General features: G+C 37.4%; 1 protein-coding gene across 1 annotated transcript in view; it reads right to left on the bottom strand.

The window, feature by feature from the left end:
* Nucleotides 1-13,510, bottom strand: part of LOC123781605 (ovostatin homolog 2-like) — a 49,654-nt gene extending 36,144 nt beyond the window's left edge. Inside the window, exons 1-9 of the mRNA XM_045781219.2 lie at nt 13,446-13,510; nt 12,944-13,127; nt 12,285-12,441; nt 10,935-10,987; nt 10,474-10,494; nt 8,338-8,506; nt 7,774-7,858; nt 4,240-4,357; nt 643-754 (exon numbers count right to left, since the gene is read on the bottom strand). Coding sequence (XP_045637175.2) covers nt 643-754; nt 4,240-4,357; nt 7,774-7,858; nt 8,338-8,506; nt 10,474-10,494; nt 10,935-10,987; nt 12,285-12,441; nt 12,944-13,127; nt 13,446-13,510 — 964 coding nt within the window. The remainder of the gene's footprint in view (nt 1-642; nt 755-4,239; nt 4,358-7,773; nt 7,859-8,337; nt 8,507-10,473; nt 10,495-10,934; nt 10,988-12,284; nt 12,442-12,943; nt 13,128-13,445) is intronic.
* Nucleotides 13,511-24,996: the final 11,486 nt, after the last annotated feature.

A 24,996-nucleotide genomic window follows, 5' to 3' on the forward strand; every position in this document is an offset into this window, starting at 1 on the left:
TTTATTTATTGAGCACTTACTATGTGTAATCTTGTAAATGTCTCATTAATATTTTACACTTGCAAATGTCTCCATTTGTATCAAATTAGAGGTTGACAAACTTCCTCTGTGAAGAGGATCTCATAGTTGTTATTCTAAGCTTTGCACCACAAGGTCCACAGCTATTCTGCCTTGTAATTGTAGCTCTTAAACAAGGTAAACAAATGTGGTCCTGTTCCAATAAACTTCACATCAGTAAGCAGGGAGCTGGATGTGACATTCTAGATATAAATTGTGATCTCCTGTATTAAATCAAAGATTAGACCCTGGCAACTGGTTATCAACTGATTTACACAAAGTTAAAGAGAGATCCGTGATTTATTAGCTTAGCTCTACTATTTCAGAAGAAAGCTCCTCGGTCTGACTGATGGCAGGCACAGATGCGGATATAAACACGTCGTATTTACATAATAAGTTTATTTTACATACTATGAGGAAAATCTTTTTCAAAAGCAACCTTCAAGTTGACCTCTTGACAAATACACTCCACTTGACTATGTTGAACAATGAATGATCTCTATTTGGTGAGTATTGCTAACTCGATAAACTTCTTCCCAGCAAGCTGTGTATATCCCCAGGTTGCCCATAAAATGCGATCATTACCTGTCCCAAATTCCGTAACTGTTACAGTGGTGTGAAATGACATGAAAAATTCTGAACGGTAGAGTTGGAAGACCTTTGTATTTACAATTTGAGTGATACAACCATTTCTCAACTGAAAAATGAAGAGAAGGTATAATGAAAAGATTAGGGATTCAAAAGTCTTAAAAGGATATAGAGTTTTAGCACAGATTTCTATCCGCCCCCACCCCCACCCCATGGCTTCATCCCACAAACATGGTGAAACGACCAAGGATTACAAAAGAAGGGGTGGGAGTTCATCAGCAATTAAAGCAAGTTAAGGAGTTACAGAAAACCATCTTGAGTCTTAAGTGCGTAACACCAAAACACTGTTTAAGGTAAACTGTTGATTTAAAATAAGGAAAAATCTATAGATAATCTTCCATTAGTGATGAGAAATATAGATTTAATTCTATTTTAAAATAAACAGTGTCTATTAATCCTAAATTTAAAATGTTAGAGGGACATATCGATTCATTTGATTCTCAAAACTACCATCTGAGCTAGACCTATTATCACCTCCATGGTATGGATGAATAAACTGAAATACAGGTCGATTATATGATCTGCCCAAGGTCACACAAATAGAAAGTGGTAGCTAGGCATTCGGATCCCAGAATATGTGCTCCTCTGAATTATCCACTATAACATTAACAACAACAAAAACAGATAATTTTACTTCATCTATTTATAATACAAATTAAAAAGAAATATAAAATGTAATCGGAAGAATCTTAAGTGCCTTGAAACTAAAGGAAAAACATTTTTCAGTAATCCCTGAGTCAGAGAGACAAGAATCTTAATGTTAATACCAAGGAAAAAAGAGCTTTGCTTGAAAATCTATGGTATTAAGCTATGGTTAAAGGAAAAGGTAAAACACAGTGTGTGTGTGTGTTTTTCCCAAAGGGTTTTTTTTTTTTTTTATTTGAGAGACAGAGCATGAGAATGAGAGAGAGAACATGAGCAGAGGGGAGGGGAAGAGGGAGAGGGAGAAGCAGACTCTCCGCTGAGGAGGGAGCCACATGGGGCTCGATCCCACAATGCTGGGATCGTGACCCTAAGCTGAAATCAAGAATCTGAGGCTTAACCGACTGAACCCCCCAGGAGCCCCATGCAATGTGTTTTTAACAAAAAGAAACAACTAATGTTTTTTTAAAATCCACAAAATAAAATTTTAGGGAAAAGAATGAATATGTTGAAAATAAAAATAAATGGTTTAGGAACATAAAAATAATATCAGAAAGGAAATAATAAAACAAAAGTCAGAGAAAGGCCAATAAAATAGATGAAACTTTCATGAGCATGATTTAGAATAAAGAGGGAGAGCAAAGTTGTACAAGATTAGGTCCTCACACAACTGAATGTCCATTTGGAAGAAAACAAAATGTCGTATTTTAGAATATAATCAACAACTATTTTATGTTGATTTGAGAAATGTTTAAAATCTTAAAATGCTGAAATAGCTGTATGTACAACACGGTGGTAGGTGAGACTTTTTCTAAGGCTGAGAACTTAGTAAACATTAGGAGCTTTGATATTTCAAAAATACCACGAAGTCAGTACTTAAATAGCAGACTTGAAAAAATATGCGTAGAGGATGGAGGGTAATATTTATAAGAAAAGAAAGTGAACGGGAAAAATGGATAATGAAGAGTTCTTAAAAGAACAAATTCAAACTGATAACAAAAATATGAAAATATGCTCAAACTCATGAGTAATGCAAATTAAAACAAAATGAATTTCTATCAAAATGGCAACTTTAAAAAAACTATATGTATATTGCTGACAGCAATTTGGGAAATACAGTGTACTCACATGTTGCTGACAGGAATTTGAATGCTTAAAAACTTTTTGGACAATAATATCTTAATATTTTTAAAAATTAGAGTTGTATGTATATATAATTGTATCTATCTGTCATTGATCTATCTACTTTGACTCATGGAACCCACTCCAAGGAATCTATATCAAATAAGTAAACCCACTCATATATAAAGGTAGTTGTAGCAGATTATTTATTGCTCAATTTTCACCATGGGGGTAAAAGGCATTAGCTGAGAGAACATCTATCACTTGGTAAAACAGTTAACTAACGTACGTTATAGTCACACCATGGAAAAATGCACAGCTAATGTGCAGATGTGGAAGAATTCCACCCAGCCTTTCTTCGCCTGCATTCCCATCTAAAAGATTTCTGCTTGTCTTGGCCAAATATTTATATTTACCTAAAGGATGTCCATCAATTTGGTGAGTAACTTCAGGACAATCAAACTTCAATTATAAACTGAAGTTCAGTATACAAATTTCATGTTCAAAGTCCAAAGTTATTCCTCAAAGAAATGGGCAGAATTGTTTACTTAGGTGGAGATGCTGCAGATGGGGAAAGCAAATGGGGCCTTCAAAAATGAACCTCTGATTGACATTGCAGGTGTTTGCAAATGAGCGTTTTTCAAAAGGACAATTCTAGGTTGCATAGTGCGTACAATCAGGGGTTCATTTATCTGATAGAGGACTACTGATTCCACACAGAAAGATCAGAGAGGTCAGTAGACAGTATATAAAACAAGAAAGCCAATAAGATTTTTCAAAGTTAACAAATCGATGAATCCATATGTGGGTAACAATTTACATGACCTAGAGAATAAGAGACTCTTGGTAGATGTTGTATTTGCTCTTCATTCTTCACCTTATCTAGCGGAAACCTCCATTATCCACAAAATGAAAACAGTGTTGTTAAGTCCCTTTTATAAACGGAATTATAGAGGCTGGGGGCAGGCCTCCCCAAACATGCCACTTTGGCATATTGATTATTTTAAATAAAAGTTACTTAAGAAACAGCCAGTGCCAGGACACTCAGACCCTACTCCATCCCTGTGAAAGCAGGAAACAAATCTCCCACATGAAAAGCACCCTCGCTGCACTAAAAAGTAAGAAGACATCCTTACCACTAGAGAGAGGAACCTGAGAGCAGAGAAAGCTGTGGAAATAAACCCTGTTACTTTTTTCTAATCTACTACCTCAGCCCAAATTTCAATTAGAATTCCCTACTAAATGGGGCGCCTGGGTGGCACAGCGGTTAAGCGCCTGCCTTTGGCTCAGGGCGTGATCCCGGCGTTATGGGATGGAGCCCCACATCAGGCTCCTCCGCTATGAGCCTGCTTCTTCCTCTCCCGCTCCCCCTGCTCATGTTCCCTCTCTCACTGGCTGTCTCTATGTCTGTCAAATAAATAAATAAAATCTTTAAAAAAAAAAAAAGAATTCCCTACTAATTAAAGCACCCAAACATTTCTTTATCCTGTCAATTCCTCACAAATTTATTGTCTCTTTGTTTAACAAGTATAAAAACTACCTGCCTTGATCATTTTGTTAGATCTCAGTTTCATTAGGGGGCCTCCATGTGCACCTAATAAAACTCCTTTTTTTTTTTTCTCCTGTTAACCTGCTTCATGTAAATTTATGTAAATTTAATTCTTAGTCCCGGGGAAGACCATCAAAGGTAGAGGGAAATTTTTCCTTCTCTACAGAATGAAATGAACAAGAACTTTTTTTTTTTTTTTGAGTAAAGATGATGATCCGTACCTGTGCCATGAATTGTTCACATATTTCATTGTTGTTGTGCTCACAATTCCCAGAGGAAAAAAATTTTCTGCACACCCGGATTTGGGCTTTCCCTTGCACAGGCTGGCCATAGGTGTACCTGGTAGGAGAAAGTGTACATACTTATAGGTGAACAATACCACGGGAATATTTTATGGGCTTCTTCAGAAATTGTATATGAAATCTGTAATCTACGGCTACCCCAGTGAACAAATTCAACTGGGAATCCTCACCTATTGGTGCTACCTTCCCCAAAGAATTTGGGTTAAATTAGGCATGGGATCTGTTACTAGGATTCAGCTGCTTTTTAAAAAATCCAACTCAGGGGGCTCCTGGCTTGCTCTGTTGGGAGAACATGTGGCTCCTGACCTCAGCGTCCTAAATTCAAAACCCATGTTGGGCGTAGTAGAGTTTACTTTAAAAAAGAGAAAGAAGGAATGAGAAAAGATCAAATTCAAGGTAATGTAGAATCTAAAATCTCAGTGAATAGGATTTAATGATTAAATTGAGTTTTTAAAATTATATTTTATTCTGATAGAAAAATTATAAAAATTGCAGCACCTTTTTTCTTTTGCATAAAACATATATGCATATAAGTTAATATGTGGATTATTCAGGATCTTAGAATACGTCTAGATCAATACTTTAAGCAACAATTCTTGTGCATTCAATAAATAGAGAAGGTATGGAGACTGGCATAAACTAGATAAACTCTGATGAAAGGTATAATGTCTTAGGGGTGGGGTTAAATAAATATCTCATTTTCTCCTAAAACACACAAAAAAGTACAAAACAAGTTTCTTTTAAAGTTTCAGTCAAAGGGAAATACAGTTGATTTGAGTTTTTTTGTTACTGGAGGATTGTTTCCACTAACATTGAGAAAAAGTTGACGAATGTGCAATTAGGAAATAGTAAAACTGAATATAATTACATTTATCAATTCTAATATTTTTTTCCTGATTGCTGGACAGTAGTATATACCCGATGTTTACATAGATTATCTCATTTATTTTTTTAAGTGATCCTAAGATGTAGGTGTATTATCTCATTGTACAGATTAGTGAGTTGAGATCAAGCAATTCACTTCTCCACGTTGTATAGGATTAAAATTCAAACTCAGATCTTCCTCACTTCCCACAGTCCATGCTCTTCCCATTCCACTAATTGGTTTTTCTCTATTTAAAAATTCTAAATGCTTCTGAGACTCAACCCAAATCCCTAAAATCAGCAGTGAACTCTAAATATCAATTACATGCAAAATAGAGGCAAGACTAAGACCGGGCCACAAATGTTATTCCTGCACATATCTTACTAGGTCTTCTGTCTGTCGCTTACAAAATGAAACTCTTACTGTAGTATTATCTGCGGGTTCACACATGCCCATGAAATACATAGCTCAAATTTTCATACGGATTGGAAAGAATAAACATTCTCTTTGTGATTTGAAAAGATTTTGGTGGATATTAATGCAGTTTATTAAAATGCCTTTGCCTGTAGGCAAGTTTTCTTCCCTTCTAAAAGCTTAATTCATCTCTGAGGTTGTTGGCTAAAGTAATCTGATTTGCTGTTGTTTTCTCTAGCTGTTCCAAGTTAAGTCCCAGGGAACACTAAAGAAACAGTGCACAGATACAGCACCTAAAACCTGAAGTAGGCAACTCATTCACTCCTGTTCACTCCTGGACATACTCATTTCTTTCCTCCTGTTCCTGCAGCCTGCCCAGAAATAACCTTGTAGCCCCCAGCTTCTGTCTCCAAGGCCTGGTCCTGTTGCAGGCTATCATTATTGCTGATAGTGGCATACTATTTAATGTCAAATCTAGGTGGAATGTAATGTTAAAGAAGTGTCCAGAAGTTCCAATTCCGTATCAACATTTAGCTTAGCGTGTCTCCTATGAAGATATTTTGTCTCCTATGAAGATATTTTGGCTCTCCTGATAAGTGTGTTGTACTATTTTAGCATAACACTGGGCAGATGAATTATAAGTATTAATCCCATTGACAATTCAGGCTCTGGGTAGGGTTTTACTAGTGAAACTAATTTAGGATCCTGGATTTTTTGAAACTTATATTGATTTTCCCCTTATTTTTAACACATATAATCTCCCTCTCTCATATATTACATTTATGAAATTCTGGCACATGTCAGCTACTCTTCCCTGAAACAGAAAAATATTATGTTTTTCCTAGAGTCCAAAGGACATTGTAAAAAGTGTCAGCCTTTTATCCAATATGTCTTTAAAATACTTTGAATATTCTCAAAGATATTTTGAAAATACTAAAGAAAATTTAAAAATACTTCGAAAATGTTCAAAAGCAAGTAATTTCCATGTCATCAATTAAATAAACAGTTTAAACAATTATGTCAAATACTAAATTTTTCATTGTTTATAAATTATAACAGAGGTCTTGGTTAGGAGAGTAACTTTGAAGCCAAATAGCATTGGTCTACATCCAATGCTAGGTTTGCCATCCAAAAGCTCCATTAATATTGATAAATTATTTCAATTCTCTGTATCTTGTTATCTTTCTTTCTAAAATAGAGATGATAACAGCTCTTGTTTCATAGCACTGTGGTAAGAATGTAATGAATGCAATGCCCAGCACAGTAATTGGCATTCAGTAAATATTAACTATATTAATTATTATTAGAAATTTGAAAAAAGGCACCACACTTTTAAAAATATGAAAGACATTAGAAATAATTTCTCAAAAAGAAAATGAAAATCTCTCAAATCATATAGGATTCTTTTTTCACATTGAGAGCATTCAAATTAATCCTAATTAAATTGATAAAATATCTCTTTTCCCACTATGACATTTTCAAGAGTTTCTTTTCTTTCTTTTCTCTTTTCATTTAAATGAAAACACCAGGGATGGTGATGATTCCATGAGGCAGGTACTTCTATATCAGGTTTTGGAACTGTGTGCTGACACAACGTATTTAGTGAGTAATATGGCAATCAAAACCTGAAAGAACATTATACTTTTGTCTTGATAATTCCAATACCGGACATCTTTCTTAAGTAAATAATTTTTAATTCAGAAGCTACTTATACACCACTTATACACAAAGACATATACTACAATAGTACTTTTTACTAGGAAAACAAACTCAAATAGTTTATATGTTATATAATAAAAGAAAAGTTAACCTGGTATGGCCATATAGAGGTATGTTTATGCAGCAAGAAATTGGAATTCATGAAAGAGTGGCTGAATATGAAGACATGTTTTCTTAATTACAGTGGGTAGAAAAGTATGATTGCAGTTGTGCAAAATAGTCACAAAAGATTAAAAGAAAATAAATCACAACGTAAGTGGCAATTGGTAGAATTAATTATATGCAATTTCTTATATTTTTCTTTATCTTTTCCAAATATTTTACAATGAGAATTCATTACTTCTCTAATCATCTTACGTAAGCTTATAAGTAATTGAAGCTACATGGTTAATTTTATTTCTCATTCTTTCTGAGCTTTGTATTGACCTGTGGAGTCAAATCTCCTGAATACTTACTTAGCACATACATTCACTTGGAATTCATCATCTGAAATAGTTACTGTTTGTGGTGCACTGACCTTAACTTCAAACTTGGGCAACACTGGAAATACAAAGAAACAGACATCAGTCCCTACAATCACTGGGAGAAAAACTTATTGCAATCACGGAACTAAGGAAGCCTCTGTGCACAACATTGGGCTATGTATGCATCTCTATAGACCACGTTTCAATTGCCCCAAATTCTGTGTAAGTGACAGTGTCTTTCCTTTCTCTTTCCTACTCTCAGAACTTCACATTTCATTTATTATAATCTTCTACGTCATGTAGAAGATCGTCTGGATTCTAGAAGATGAGCTATTTCCTAGGTATGAGCTATTTCCTAGGTAGAAGAGTCAGAGGTTAGAATCAGGCTATGGGACAAGGAGTGAGATGATAAAGCAGAAAACCCCAAGAAAGGAAAATGGCAGAAAACTAAATCAAGCCTCATCGACTTTTGCCTAAATCTAACATAAAAATTGTTTTGTTGAGTCCTTTGAGCTCTACATTCATACGGGACAACCATAAGTAGTAGTTGGTTACCGTATCTATCAACAGTAAATTGGTGTGTCAACGTCTTTCCTGATTTTCTTCTCACAAAAATAGAGTAATCTCCAAACGTGGGTTCTGAAATCAGTCGGAATGAGAGTTGGGTAATATTTTGAAAAGAGGTCACATTTTGCCATTGAAAAATTCTATTATTTTGAGGATCCTAGAAATAAAGAAGAAATAAAATCAGAGGTCATAAAGAGTATTAGTCTTGCCTTCTTTTTGGGGTATTTTCTGTAGTTATGGTAAGGAAAGAAAATTACCATTTTATTGAACTGATATCTCAAACTGTAAAAACAACATAACTTACTCAGGTATTCAAATTCAATTAATGTCAATATTCAATTAATATAGTATATTTCTGGTAAGCCCCCAAAAGATAAGAACGATAACCTGTAATGAATGCTTTAAATTTTTGTCTTTCTGAACCAGAGCTGCATAGTTAAAAAATGTAAAACTCATTGTGCCTGCTCCAGAGTAGTGCCTTCCAAATTAGAGTGGACCCACATCAACAGATGTATAAGGAGGTATTTATCCTAACAGATACCTATACGGATTGTCACTGGTGTTTATTTGGTCATGAATTTTCACACTGCATGCAAGAGCTGTTCAATGGAAGTTCTACAATAAGAATGGATTGATAATGCCACCCTTTCTCCTTTATTTGCTTTTAACATATTGCAGCTTATGTGAGCCTGGTTCCATAAGTTTATTGATACTACCCAGTTGTGATTAAAGAACTCCTGATAAAAAGATTTCTATAGGGGCGCCTGGGTGGCACAGCGGTTAAGCGTCTGCCTTCGGCTCAGGGCGTGATCCCGGCGTTCTGGGATCAAGCCCCACATCGGGCTCCTCCGCTGTGAGCCTGCTTCTTCCTCTCCCACTCCCCCTGTTTGCGTTCCCTCTCTCGCTGGCTGTCTCTATCTCTGTCGAATAAATAAATAAAATCTTTAAAAAAAAAAGATTTCTACAAAGAAACAAAAATATTATTTACTACCCACTTAATTTTAATTTTTTTCCTTTCCTCTATGATAAAGTCTAGACAACTAAGTCAATTTTCCAGGCTTCCTTTCAATAAGGATTGACCATATGACCACGTGTTGGCCAATTGAATATAAGTAGAAGTCACTGGGAAATTATTTCTAAAAGAATCAGATGCAGCTGGCATGGAGAATAAAACAATACACGGGGGATGGCAGGGAGGTTAAGTAGAAGAAGCCTGGATCCTTGGTAATATTATGCTGTTACCGTCCCCATCCTGAAGCTCCTACACTTAGATGTAGAGGTTTGTGAAAACATCAACCTTTTACCCATTGAAGCCAATGTTAGTTAAGCTTTCTGTTGCTTTCAATGGAACACGACACTAGCTGAATTAGGATGTGAAGATACTACTATTTACGGATTACTAATGACGCAGGAAACGTGAAAATGGCCAACTTGATATTTATCTTACTAGAAGGATGAACTATTTGCCACCCATTTAACAAAGTCAAAAAAATTCAAATTCTAAAGAAGCCTATTTGAAGTAGGTATTTACATACGTGTTCATTAATGATGATCTCAATGTATTAGCATTTAGACTGAGTTAATAATAATGTTACATACTGCATGTAGAAATTAAAATGCATACGTTGGAGTCGATTGATACAAATGATTTACTGACAGACATAAGATTTGAAATGAGTTTGAAATCACACTACACTGCAATAGAGATTTGAAAGCAAAGCATCCATTTTGTAACAATATCACCTAATTAGTTTCAAATCTTTAGGTGTTTATGTTTTCTATTTCCTTAAAACAAGATGTGGTCAAATTAAGATTGAGAAAGGCGAATAGCCAAAACTAAGCAATTTTAAAGATAAACCTCCCTTAGAAGGAGGCCAATCTTCTATTTTCCATGAAAACTCATTACGGCACTTGCCACACAGGACCTACACTAAACGTGGCAGCCTTCCTCTGAGGCCTTACACTGTGTATGTAGATAAAAGTTTTTCTTCCCCTTATTTCAGTTATCTTAATTTCTAACTACATGTAATGAGAACTAGACACATCATTATTTATCTGAATATTTTAAAAATGAGTGCTTTCAGAAAATAGTCTTGAGAAATTGTAATAAAACGGTTCACTTACCTGAAGGGTGATCAATGGATACTGAAAAGAAAAAAAAAATGCAAGTTAATATTGTAATAGTGCTTTTTTTTTTTTTGCCAGATATTGCATTATTGAGATTATCTGACTTAGTGTTGAAACAGTCTTAACTTTCCCAGAAGACAAAGTTTCCATAGCTAAGCATGCCAGGAAAATCCCAAATGTGAGGGAATCCTGAACCTCGTCAGGGAAGTGGAAAGCACGTTCCATGAAACCCATTTTTTTTCCGTTATAGGATGGGAAGACCTAAAAAAGTACAAATTAACTCACTATAAAGGGAAGGTTTAAATTCAGGGGTCAGCATTGAAACTATACCTGTGGAATATTCCATGTCAGAACTGATTTCTGTACTTACAGAAAGCTTCCTGATGACACTTTATACAGCAATGGATTTGTTTCGTTTGCTGCAATTTCGTTGTATCATTAGAAATTATTGAACTCACCAAATCCTCAACAGGTCTGAACTTGGTATCCAGTGTCACAATGCGAATTTGAACTAAAAGAAGAGAGGAAGAGGGGACAATATTGTTTGTTGTTGTTATTTCTCTCCTGCGTATGACTGCCTGTAAATAGATATAGAAATTAATTGTCATGCTATTCCAGAATGCTACACTCCCTTCTCCCCTAGTCCTCACTTGACCCTTTGAAATTTGTGTTCTATTTGGAAAGATCTCTTATTACACATTTGTAATTCCTCTGTTGCCGATTGCTCTGTCACTACCAAACCTGACACTAGCTGCTGCTGCCACCAGAAACTTCTACCCTAAAGGCCCACAGGGATACCTTACAAATTGGTGCCAGAATTAATCATAGAAAGACAAATGTGAAATATCTATAGTAGGAGTTACACTCCTCCTATAATTTTCCTGGAAAAACATATTAATGTTAGCAAACATTAAATTAATTCCAAAAAGACCATTTTAACCACCTTTGTATACATAGCTGTCATCATAGCATCTTAACAAGGCGAGAGGATATAATGCAGCAAAGCATCTCACTATATGAATTCTGTTTCAATTCTTTTATGTCTTTTAACTAAATCATGCAAATATATAATAGTAGAAGAAAATACATAGATGCTGTCACCCAACCCCCTAATTTTATATATGGAAAACTGAAGATCTCAAAGAGCTGAGTTTACTTGGCAAAACCCAATAATTTATCCACAGAGCCAAAACAAAGACCACATCCTTCAGAATCCTAGTTCGGTGTTCTTTCTGCTACCTTTTACCTAATGTAATAATAAAGAAAATTAGAAGGACTCTGCTTAGGTTATCAGATTTGTGATTATTTCTACTGGTATGAATAGTAATAATAATGTCATTTGCTGAGTCTTTACTGGGTGCTAGGTACTATTTTACATTGCCTATCCTATTTTATTCTCACAGTATTTCAGTAAGTTAGATCTTCTTAGTATCTCTATTCTATAGAGGAAACTGAGTCTAAACAGAGGTTTAATTAGCTTGCCCAATGGTAAATTAGGGAGGAACAACTGAAACCAAATAATTTTACTCCACGTCCCATGCTCGTTGTCATTGTATTATGGAAGGCTGTCACTAGGATTTTTAAAGAGTGAACGTGGCATGCACGAGTTTAAGAAGCAAAGCATTCAATTAATGGAGTTGGAGGGCACTGTTTCATAACTGATCTAGACAACCAGTAGACATTCTAGAAATCCACGATCCCATAACATTTTAAACTTAAGACTGACATTCACGTGTTTGGATTGCTCTAAATTTGAAGAATGTGTTCCTGAGGCCAGCGATACAGAGGAAACATGAACATTGACTTACCATTCTCTCCAGGTTTGTAGATGGGTTTATCCGTCTGCATAAAGGTTACCGTCTCCTCTGAAGTGAGTGCTACAGATCTCCTCTCGAAGATTCTAAGCGTCTCTCCCTTAGCCAACAATGTCACAAAAGCCAACTGCTCAGAGGACTTCTGAGAAACCTGTTTACGTGAAAGAGAAGAGAATGAGAAAACAATTTTTAGATGGTAAGCTGGTAAACAATGTCTTAATTTGGTTTCTCAAGCTGAGAGTCTCCAGAGAGCACATTATTTCTTAATGGGAGACATGGAGACCACTTTTTACAATTTCTTTATTTAGCATGTTTCTAATAAACTTATTTTTACGTCTGCTAGCCTTCCATTTTCTTTTTTCATTGCCCTGAGTCCCACTCTTGCTTCTCTTTACCTGGATTCTCTTTCCTTATATTGTTAAATGGTTCTATCTAAAAAGAAGTGATTGTATTTTGTTATCACTCCCTGTGAAAGAAAAATGGCAATATTTCACAAGTTTTGTGGCACGGGTTACTCTCAGGAATTCTCTAGTTCTACTCCCTCGCTTCCACAATTCATCCCAAATCAAGATTTGTTATTTCTCCTAAAATGATTTTTATAATAATTTCATCACCCCAACAGAAGTTCTGAAAGGGCAAATCCAGTGCCTTACCTGGAAATCTGCACAAGCATAGAAGTTACCCTCTTCCACAGATTGGTCAAAAATAGTGGTATTGTATCCATCATGTTCTAAGACGACGCTCAGGGATACAGATTCATTAAGGTTTGAAAGGTGGAGACAAGCCTTTTCGGCAGAACGAGTCTGCATCACGGAGGAGACCCAAAGGATATACCGTCTATGCAAAGAAAGGGATCAGCACTTGAAACAAGTGTAGCAGAAACGCAGAACATGCATAAGAAACAATTTTAGCTTATTGAAATAGTCCTGAAACATTTTTCATTATATTACAATAAACTTGAGTATGCGGAGAGAGTTATCTTAAGAAAAAGATGACAGTTCCCTTCTTACACTTGTTTAAAATTTATAAGGCAAACCAGCACTCAGTCTCAGAAGTTAAAATGGTGAATTGCAATCAAATTTTAACACAGAACACATTTAATAAGGTCACTTTGCTAGTACTATAGAAAGAATAGAGGGTATAACATTTCCTTACGGTTCTGAGGTCACAGAAACAGCAAAATGAAGCAAAAAGGTGCTCAGAAAAATGACAGGCACCATTTTACCCTGGTGTCTAAACAATAAAGACTTGAAGGTAAATATTCAATCTCTCTCTCTCTCTTTCTTAGTAGATGTTAGCTGCCCCAACTATCCACTTGCTTTTCTTCCTTCTACTCTGCCTCTCTACCTCTTTGCTTTTATAGTCACCCACAATGAAGGATCAGCTACTTTTTGGAACAAGTCACAGGGGACCCACCAATCACATTTAGATGGCCTCTCCCATTACTCGGTGGGGTGGGGTGCGGGGGTGGGGTGCTTGTCATTTTGTATACAACTTCCTTCTCAAGTTCACTGGATGCTGCTGTTTTTGGAATCAGCAACACAGGTCGGACAGGAAAAAAGAGAAAACAAAGAAAGCAGTTGTGTGACACGTGGAAGTCCATTAGTTTAATTTAGCATTTCCCTCCCCGGGCTGACCGCAGTATCAAAAGCATTAATAGCTAGGAATTTGCACTCGGAAGAAAAATACCTCTCCCAAGAGCTGTTATCATCCCAATTGCCAAAAGGTAAAATTTTCAGGCTGCTGAGAAAAGTAGTATATCTGATGTTGTCAAAACACAGATGCAAATAGATATCTTAATAAAGGCTCATTTTACAGATAATTGGAACTGTTGTTATTCTTTCATAAATTCCTAATACAGAATACAACATTGAAAATGTTGATATGTGGTCAACATTTACTACGATTTTCTTAGTAAGATTTTCTTTACAATATTCAGTATCATTTTCTACACCAACTATAATTAAAAAATTAAAGAAAAGGTAATAAATTTATGTGTGACTGTGTACACACCTATGCATCACTTCTTGGCAAAAAAAAAAAAAGACTCTATCATAATTTTGACTGCAAAATGTTTCTAAAAGGAAACTGAGCCATACCAATGTAACTGACCACCTCTTGACTGTCTCTAGTGTGTGAATTTTCCCACTTCTTTTCTTTCTTTCTTTCTTTCTTTCTTTCTTTCTTTCTTTCTTTCTTTCTTTCTTTCTTTTTTTTTTTAGATTTTATTTATTTATTCGACAGAGATAGAGACAGCCAGAGAGAGAGGGAACACAAGCAGGGGGAGTGGGAGAGGAAGAAGCAGGCTCATAGCGGAGGAGCCTGATGTGGGGCTTGATCCCAGATCGCCGGGATCACGCCCTGAGCTGAAGGCAGACGTTTAACCGCTGTGCCACCCAGGCGCCCCTCTTTCTTTCTTTTTAAACATATTTTCTATTTCAAGTATTGATGGAGTTAGAACATCTGGTTTGAAGAATGTTACATTGTGTCATGAAGAAAGAACTGGTTTTAGTCTTTATTTCTAAAAGAAATAGGCGGGCAGGCAACAGGGCAAAGGCAAATACAAAGGGAAAAACAATACTCAAACGGTTCATCTCTGTTTTTGACCAACACCCTAAACTCTGATAGCCGCTCAGGCTTATTATTAGAACACTCTCTCCACTCCACTCCCCAGACTCATAAGATAAATTGAATTACACTAGCTTCCCGAACAACCGAAGCTCACCAGCTTTCACTCACCAGTATTCAAGGCAAACAGCTCCGTAAGGCAGATTGCTTGTAGATCAAAGCAACTAATTCTTTATTCCCAAGGCTGATAAATCCAAAGGATTGAAACTTCTCTAAAATATTTGCATTTTTCCAAATATAAAACTTTTATGCTGATTAAATAACTCTGTTTATCTTATCTTTAATCAAGGCAATTCACTGCTAATGAAAATGTATGTTTTACCCCATCATCTTAATTCATCTTTGGGACTAGCATGTTTTTATGATATCTCTTTCCCCAAATATAATTTTATCTGATTAACGTGGTCTTCAGGTTAATGGGCTCTTGTCCCAGAGACTTCAGATATGATTCCAACCTTACCTATTGCGTACTTGTGATGTATTGGCAATAGTGCTGGGTTCTAGAGATCAAAAGATGGGTAAGACTCAATTCTCTAAAGCAGTTTACCTTCTAGTAGAGAAGTGAATGAAGGAAGAGAGGATAGGAGAAGAGAAGGAAGAAAGAAAGGAAAGGAAGAAAGGATTCAAGTATAATTACTATTAGTTTCAGGTGTATAATATAATGATTCAACAATTCTATCCATTACTCAGTACTCATCATAAGTGTACTCTTAATTCTTCACCTATCCCCTCACCCACCTCCTCTCTGGCAAGCACCAGTTTGTTCTCTATATTTAAGATTCTGGTTTTTTTGCTTGTCTTTTTTTTCTTTGTTCATTTGTTTTATTTCTTAAATTCCACATATGTGTGAGATCATATGATATTTATCTTTCTCTGACTTATTTCACTCGGCATTATACCCTCTAGATCCATTCATGTTGTAGCCAATGGCAAGATTTCATTATCCATTATGGCTGAGTAATAGTCCATTGTATATATGAATACCACAGCTTCTGTATCCATCATCTATGGTTGGGCATGGGCTGCCTCCATATCTTGGCTATTATAAATAATGCTGCAAAAATTGTAGGGGTACATATATCTTTTCAAGTTAGCTTTTTGTTTTCTTTGGGTAAATACCCAGTAGTGGAATTACTGGATCATATGGTAATTGTATTTTAAATTTTTTGAGGAGCCTCCATACTATTTTCCACAGTGGCTGCTCCAGCTTGCACTCCCACCAACAGTGCGTGAGAGTTCCTTTTTCTTCACAACTTCACCAACATTTGTTGTTTCTGAAATAACAGCTTTTTGAAGAAAATTATAAAACTATAATTAAATGTTACGTATATTTTAAAAATAACGGTTTCAGTACTGGTGGAGAAAACCATGTGGTATGGAATGACATTCAATAAGGAGATTGAAAAAGGTTGGATTGGCTTGTGAAAAGTCTTTTTCTTGTGCTAAGGAGACTGAATGTTATCTTGAAGGGTAACAGATATAATGACTCTGTACTCCATGGAAAACAGAAAGGAGTAAAATAGTGGCAAGAGAGCCATACATGAGTCTGCTCAAAAACCATTCTCAGTTACAAAGGTAAGGGACTGAACAATGGCAGTGTCTCCTCAAGAAACATTTTTTACACTCCAGTTGAATGCCATTGCAATTAGACAAGATAGGAAAGACAAAATGAATATATAGATGAAGTGATGATTTAAGTTTGGTATATATTACATAGGAGGGGACTACAGTGCAACAAAGATGGGGTACCCAGTAGACAGTTTAAATAATAAATCTGGTGCTCTGAAAAAAGTTGGAGATGTGAACATAGATTTGGAAATCATTACATCATATATATGATGTTTAATACCATGGATTGCTAAAATTATAGAGGAAAATCATTAGCAAAGGAAAAGAAGGTAGCCAATGGTACCAGAAAGCCTGGTGAAGATTAGCTTCTCTCCTACTTCAGCTGGGTGATATTTATCAGGCATGGGGGAAAACTGGTTTATTTCCCTAACACCATTGAGGTGAATCTGAGGCAATGCTTTAAAATGTTTTGACATTTTGTGTTTTATAGATTCTTTAAACAACAAGAAAACATTTTCTTGATTTTCTTAGCTACATAATTAATAATACTCCATTTTAAGTGTCAGAAATTTAAAATATATTTCAGGTTTCCTGAGAAAATCTTGAACTTCTATCTCACCTTTATGAAATGTTTAAGTCAACACTACAAATGAGAGTATTTCTCAAGAGCAGTAGTATATAGGAAGTTAATTATGTTTTAAAATAAAACTATTCAGTTCCCGATGTTGCAATCCATTGAAAAGGAAATCACCTTTTCCTCCTAAAACAACCTGCTTTACAAGTGAAATCGCCCTTCTTGTTCTCAGATGTTTATCTTCTGCATCACTGATTGGTTGTTAAGGTTGCCAAGAAATTTCTAATCACACAATACCCACCTGTGGATGAGTGATTAAAATAAAAGTGATGAGGAAAAACAGTTGGATGATGAATGGCCACATGAATACTTATGATGTGACTAGGTTTACAAAGCCGTATTTTTCAACTCTGCAAACAAAATTCAACAGGGACAAAGATAAGATTATCCAAGATCATTTAGGGCAGTTTTATCCTTCCATTTGCCTAAGCATCCACTACCAATCCTAAATAACATCCTTCCACCCCAACAGACAAATCAATGAACAAATGTCAAATGGAGTCTTTACCACATGCTTACCGCCCATAGGGTGTTTGAGACACCTTCAGTTCTACAACCCTTTTCTTCGCTAGAGAAAAAGGCTGAGGTGGGGGGTGGATGAGATGGAGGGAGAATGTGTAAGAATGATAATATAATGTAGTATTCATAGTTAATTCATGGTCATCGCTGGAACCACCATCCACCTGGAAATTTCTGTGATCGCCCTTGTAGAAACGTGACCTTAGCAAAACATTTAGACTCCAGCTAACCTTGTCTATTCACAGAGATTTAGTCACTGTTTCACAAAATATTCATAATATATTTGAAATGACCACATATCAATAATAGATCTGTGCTTGGGTAGAAACATAAAAAGCAATAATACATGGTTTATTTTCTTCAAGAATATGGTGATATAATTGGTAAGAGAAGTGCAAGATCCACTCCAGACCATGCAAACGTAAAAGAAACATGGATTTTAGGAAGTTTTCTGCCTAGAGGAAAGCAGGATCAATGAGGATCCCACCAAAGAGGTGTCACTTAAGAATCTTCAGGTTTTTAATTTTATTATTATCTAAAAATCAGAAGCCTCAATTAAATGTAGTCCGTACCCAGAACTGCTGTTATACTTTAATTTAGTAGGCTGGATGGTACCTCCAATAAATGGAACTTGGAAGAGGTTAGGGTATGAAACTCTAGGGCCAAAACAGTTTTTGAATTTGGAAGCTTGATGTTAGGCATGAGAGATAAAGTATGATTTTTCTCTTTCTTCCCCGGAATAAAAGGGGATAAAAATGATCTAACCCAGGTTTCTGAATTCCTCTGAATTGGTGGTATTCTTTCTCCTTCTATCATCAACTAGATTGATAAAACCAGTTAAGATAACATTTTTTTTTTGAAGAACAAGGCAGGCACTGGGACATTGTGTCCTTATTTGCTTGTGTCTGTTTTCCTTCGCTTCCTAAATGAAGAGATAGTATCATAAAGTGAAATAACCTTAGCTGAGTGGAACTGACCTACTTGATTGTGACTATCTGGGCAATCAAACTACCTTGAGTAATCCTTCTGGTCTGGACACCTAGCTCATGGTGAGATTTAAAGGAATATGTTCATATGTGACTTTTGCCACATGATTTCATATAATCTTATGCATCAGTCTTTCTACTACTTTCTGATATCACAGTGATACAGGGATGATACATTTAATGGTAATCTGTGTTGGTATGGCCTGTGTTATAATTTCAGACATATTTCCTCACAGTCTATTTTGCCTTAGGTCAGTCCAAATTTCTTTCTAGCTCTGACTTTGTGTCCCTGTTGGTAAATATCAAGCATAGTAAGCTGAATTTTTACTCTGACACTCATGGGACAAGACAAGACATACTTCAGTAATTTGGCTCAAATGCCATTCTACAATGAATCCATTCAGAGTTGATCATGATCTTTCAGGGATACCTCCCGGGCACGATCGCCAAATTGCTACACCTTTGTAGCACATGGGAATTTGTCAGTTTCCTCTTGTCTTTGGAGTCCTGTCAATGCCTATCAACTAAGCATTGCTTGAAAAGCCCTCCAACTAGTTAACTAGGTAAAGATATAAAAAGTGGATTAATTTGTTTTAAAAGAATTTGTCATTTATTTAACAAATAATTACTGGATATCTATTATCTGCATTTTTCAAGGGAAAAATGTATTGGGAATTCAGAAATTAGCAAGACATAGGTGACTTCCACTCTAAAAGGCTTTACAACTGAATGTCAGGGGAGACATTTCACTTTATTTATTTTTTAAAGATCTTATTTATTTTTTTGAGAGAGCGTACGCAAGGGGGGAGGGGCAGAGGGAGAGGGAGTAGCAGACTCCCCACTGAGTGGGGATCCAGACACGGGGCTCAATCCCAGGACCCTGAGATCATGACCTGGGCAGAAGGCAGATGCTTAACTGACTGAGTCACCCAGGCACCCCTGGGAGAGACATTTTAAAAAGCAGTTATAATACAGTATGATAAGTGCCTTGATAGGAGCCCTGCAAGGTGCTCACCGAGCAAGTAAGAGAGGTGGCCAGAGCAGCAGGGAAGGCTACCTCCTTAAAAGTATGATGCTGTAGGTAAAAGACAGGTATTATGTTTGTAATGGAAAAATATGTCTGTTGTTGGGGTAAGTAGTAGGTCTCAAATGAAGGAAAAAGTGTGCTGCAGCTTAAAAGTAAGGGAAAGTCTGTCAAGTACAAGGATTCGGAGTGGCCAGAGTAGCTGGGATACAGAAAGCGAGAGGAGGATGTAGTGAGAAATGAGGCAGCCAGAAAACTGAGACGCCAAATCAGGAGGCCATTTTGTTTTTATTTTGTTCAAATGGCAACTGTAATCCATTAAAGTGTTTTACAAGTGGGAATGACAGGAACAGTTGTTTTATTGGAAACTGGGTTCAAGGAAGTTCTAAGACTGGCCATTCAGATTTGCTAATTAAAATTCTGAGAGCATTTCAGATAAACTCGGTCTCTTACATCTATTAATCCGCCAGTCATCTTTCCAGCATGTAAGATGATCATTTTTCCTTTGTGAGGGAATGTTGGTGAGCTGTTCCATATATGTTATTAAGTTCAGTCATGGATTTACACGTGGAAAAAAGGTTTAGAGAAAAGACAGAAAAAAAACAAGGAAAGCAGCATTCATTGAGTCTTTATTACATACCAGACGCTCTGCCAGATACTTTCATGTACACTTTCTCCAGAAAATGTAGCCTGGGAGAAAGAGGGTAATGAGAAGCGCACTGATTAAATGATAACTAACTCTTGACCCACGTGGCATCAGATAGATGTCAAAGTCCCTAACAGAAGTCGTAAAATCCAAGGAAAGAAGACACTGATGTTCCTTTCTAAAAAGTGTTGCCCTGCAGTGCTGAGTGAGCTGTCATTTTTATCAGGACACGAATTTCTTTACTCTTTGGAGCTCCTAGAGCAGGGTGTCCCAGTCTTGACACCACTGACATTTTGGGCTGGATAGTTCTTTGTTGTCGGGACTGTGCATTGTAAGATGTTCAGTTCAGCAGAATCCCTGATCTCTATTCACTAGATGCTAGTATGTTGTGACCACCAAAAATGTCTCCAGACATTGCCAAATGTCCCCCTGGGGCAAAATTTTCCCCTGTTGAGAACCACCAAGGCGATGACTGTCAATTCATAATGCAAGAATATTTGAGAATGTGATACTGATGTTGGGGACAAAGTTTGCATTAATCCTTGGGGAGGTAAGGAAGCCTGACAGCATATTAAGTTCTTTATTCTGAAGTTATATTCTTCCTACATGTTTGGTATCAAATGTCCTTTCTTTTATAGAGTAATAAATGGTTGTACTTTTTCTTTTAAAGATTTTATTTATTTATTTATTTGAGAGAGAGAGAGGTGGGGAGGATGGGACAGAGGGAGAGGGAGAGAGAGAATGTCAAGCAGACTCCCCACTGAGTGTGGAGCCTGACATGGTGCTCTATTCCTTCATCCTGAGATCGTGACTTGAGCCAAAACCAAGAGTCAGATGCTTAACCGACTTAGCCACCCAGGTGCCCCAATGATTGTACTTTTTAATTTTTAATTCCTTATACAGCAAAATAAAAAAAAAATCAGCCACCTTTGTCAATTTCCTCATTTTTATTTTACATTCTTTTGTTGTTCTATGAAATCCAAAATACCTCTTCTATAGAGGAAATTAAACGACCACCCCATCGAAACAGGAATATTCTTACAACATCTGGGAAGAAAATATCTGGGCTAATTCTAACTAAACTGGAAATAGCAGCTTTTGCCTTAGAGCCCCATACATTTCAATTTCCTAACTACCCATAAGGTAGTCACTGTGTATTGGGGAGTAAGGCAAATTAATGCCTGATTTCCACATGAAACATATAATTCCAATGGTGCGCCTAAGAACAAAATATTATTTACAGTTGTTGGAGATCCCAAGTGGGACTTCTATCAGTCATCAGTCTTAAGGCATAGACTGACATAGCCTCCCAGCTGGCTGATACACCTTAAGAGTCTCAGTGAGTTCTAATAATTGAGGCTAGTCTTTCTTTTTTGAGGGGCTGCATGAGGGAAGTCAGTCCAACTTTCCCTTTGTCCAAGCCAACAGCTGGGTGGCATATATGGAGCCCAGTAAGAGATAATGAACAGGCATGGGGAATACACTGGAGGCATTGCAGGAGTTTTGCTTGGGAGATGCAGGAGCTGAAGCCATCCCTCTCTCTATCAGAAAGATAGGCTTCCTGGAAGGTTAAGAGGAAGGACAATCAAAACATGGTTAGGATGGTTTGGTGGAGAATAGTAGACCTGACACTGACATAAAATTAGGACACTTGGAACAGTTTGAGAGAACTGCACCCAGGGCCTGTTCCTTCATGAGGAAGCACCTAGGTGTGGTTTTTGAAAGACAAAGATCACTAATATTCCTCCTTTCTCCATGCCCCCTGGGGTCTAAGATATTCCCTCCCTGGTGTTAGAATTGATCCTCTGTTCCACCTCCAAAAAGTCAGTGTGTCCCATTTCAGTAGCTACAATTTCATATCTTTTTTTTCAGTCATCCCTGACTTGCACCCTGATCTTTTGTTCAAAAATGTCAGGTACAAGAGAAATAAGGGCATTTTAAAAATAAAATTTACAGGGACCTATTATGTGCTCTACTGTGGCCCCCATGGACCACTCCAGGGGAGCTCAGCAAGCAGTGTACTCAACCAAGTGATCATTATTCTTACAATCTAAGACCCGGTCAATTCAACAAGACGATCACATGGCTGAAGCACACCTGAGTTTGAATCCCCTAGGCTTGAACCTTATCAGTTGAATTTGGATGTCCCCACCCTGCCACAGGATTAGGAAGGATAATGACGGAGATCTGCCTGGTTTCAGGTGTGCAGTCTAAAAAGTTTGAGTCCTTCCCCTCTCCAGAACTCCCCAGCATACTCAGGCGCATATGGTCTCGCATATGGTCTTTGGTCTTCCTTAGGGTCAGAGAGACCTCTGCACCACCTCCAGTCCCCTTTCCCCTTAGAGCAGCTGAGGTTCGGGTAAACAGGATGGGAGTGGGTCAGGGAGCGTGGAAGGAAATAAACTCTGTATCAGTAAGGAAGACATATTCACTCAGTTCTGTGAGGATGGGGAATGCTCACGGCTCAAACAAATGAAGTGGTAGCGAACTTCTACCCATCAAAACAAGACATATTTATTGCTGACACCATTAAGGACTCTTTGATTTAGCAGCTATACCCACATTGGATCTCGGCTGGGGTCACAGGACTCGAGGCCTTATGTTCATAATAACATCCTTGATAGTTAATTTTATGTGTCAACTTGACTGAACTAAGGGATGGACAGTGAACATTATTTCTGGGTGTGTCTGTGGGAGTGTGTTTGGAAGCAATTAGCATTTGAATCAGTAGACCGAGTAAAGAAGATCTGCCTTGACCAGTGTGGACAGGCATCATCCAATCCATTGAAGGCCAGAACAGAACAAAAAGGCAGATTAAGGGCAAATTCCCTCTCTTCTTGAGTGGAAGCCTCCCTATTCTGTCCTCAGACATCAGAGCTCTGGGTTCTTAGGCTTTTGGACTCAGAGTGAATTATACCCCTGGCTTTCCTGGTCCTTCAGTTGGGGACAACATATTGTGGCATATCTTAGCCTCCATAATCAAATGAATCAATTCCCATAATAAATCTCTACTTTATCTGCTTATCTATCTATCCTCTATCTGTCAATCATCTGTCATCATTATGTATACTATTGTTTCTCTTTCTTTGGAGAACTCTGGCTAATACACATCCCTTCCTTCTCCTGCCTATAGGAGAGTAAGCAATTAAGGTACCATTCCGGCAACTTGTTTCAATTCTACCTCTTAACCACTCAGCCTTTAAGCATTCATTAATGGTAGGACAGTGGAGCATCCTTGCTTCTCTCTACTCACCTACTAACTTGAGTGAGAGCATTCACCAGCGGATCCTATGAAGTTTCCACATATTCCCTAGCTTGACCCACAGAACTCTTGTCCTTTCTCTTCTAGAAGGGCATGTTTCTGTCAGTATCCCATTTTCATCTTCCCAAAGTGTCAAAAACCTGTGAAGCATCTGAGAATTTATCTTATTTTCAAGCTGACAAGTTAGCCATCTATTTCATGATGCTAGCAGAAAACACTAGAATCCTGGAGCAGAAACAAAGCAACCTCATTATTCATGGTAAGCAGTATCAATCACATGTTCACTTTGGTTTCCATGGTCCCTCCCAGTTCCACTGGCGTGACGACATGATGACCCCAAGAGATGCTGCATAAGCGGTGGGTGTGAGTCACAGCTCAGCAGCCCAACCTTAAGAAACCTTGACAGTAGGCTACAAACAGACCTACCTGACCTCTGCTAGAAGATCAGTTATCTAGAAATACTAGAAATACTAGAAATCAGTTATTTTAAAAATAAAAGAGACATTACTTTTATTTTATTGGACAGCAAATGAATCTGCCTTCTGCTTTGGAAGGAGACATGGTCTATATTATCCAAGGCTGTTCACTGTATATATCCTTGAAAAGATAGTCTGGAAGAAAAAAATCATTAGTGTCTCTATTCCCAAAATGTGCGTGGAGACCTGTGGAGAACTGTCTACCAATAATGTTTGCATGTCATATGCATTGTTTTGCTTCTTCCTTTTTTTCACTTACTAATCTGTTTTAGAAATCTTGCCGTATCATTATATGGAGTGCACCATCACTGACTTTTGCAAGAGCAGAGATATAATTATGTGGACTCTTAGATTAATTCTAATCTTTTGCTCTTAGACACAGTGCTACCGGGCACCTGGGTGGCTCAACTGGTTAAGCAACTGCCTTCGGCTCAGGTCATGATCCCAGGGTCCTGGGATTGAGTCCACATTGGGCTCTCCCTGCTCTGCCGGGAGCCTGCTTCTCCCTCTCTCTCTGCCTGCAGTGGCCCCCGGCTGAGAGCTTATGCTAAGGATATAGTAGAAAAACATGTTTAGGAGCCGAGCCCATGGGATTTGGGACAGACGTCAGAGTTTGAGCAGCTGGGGATGCCTAAACGAGCTCAGGGCAGAACGCCGCCCACCCAGATACCTGATTGTTCATAACCCACAGGGTCCCTGCGCACATAGATAAGAATATGCTTTGCTTTGTTTGCTCAACCTTGATGTACTATAGGCTTTAAGACTCCCTTTGATTACCCTTGATTGGCTTTGATTGTTTATCGCCAATAAATATGCGAGGCTGTAGCCCCTCAGGAGGAGCTGTTTCCTCCTTTCTTTCGCAGCTAGGTTGTTTGTGCCTTAGTCTTTGAATCGCGGCTCCTTCGCGGCAAGTGCGCCTGGACAGGGACCTGAAACTACAATGGAGAAGGGTCCCTGACAGA

The sequence above is a fragment of the Ursus americanus genome, chromosome 25 (genome assembly GCF_024610735.1).
Source record: "Ursus americanus isolate L20-20 chromosome 25, mUrsAme1.1.p, whole genome shotgun sequence".
NCBI lineage: Eukaryota > Metazoa > Chordata > Mammalia > Carnivora > Ursidae > Ursus > Ursus americanus.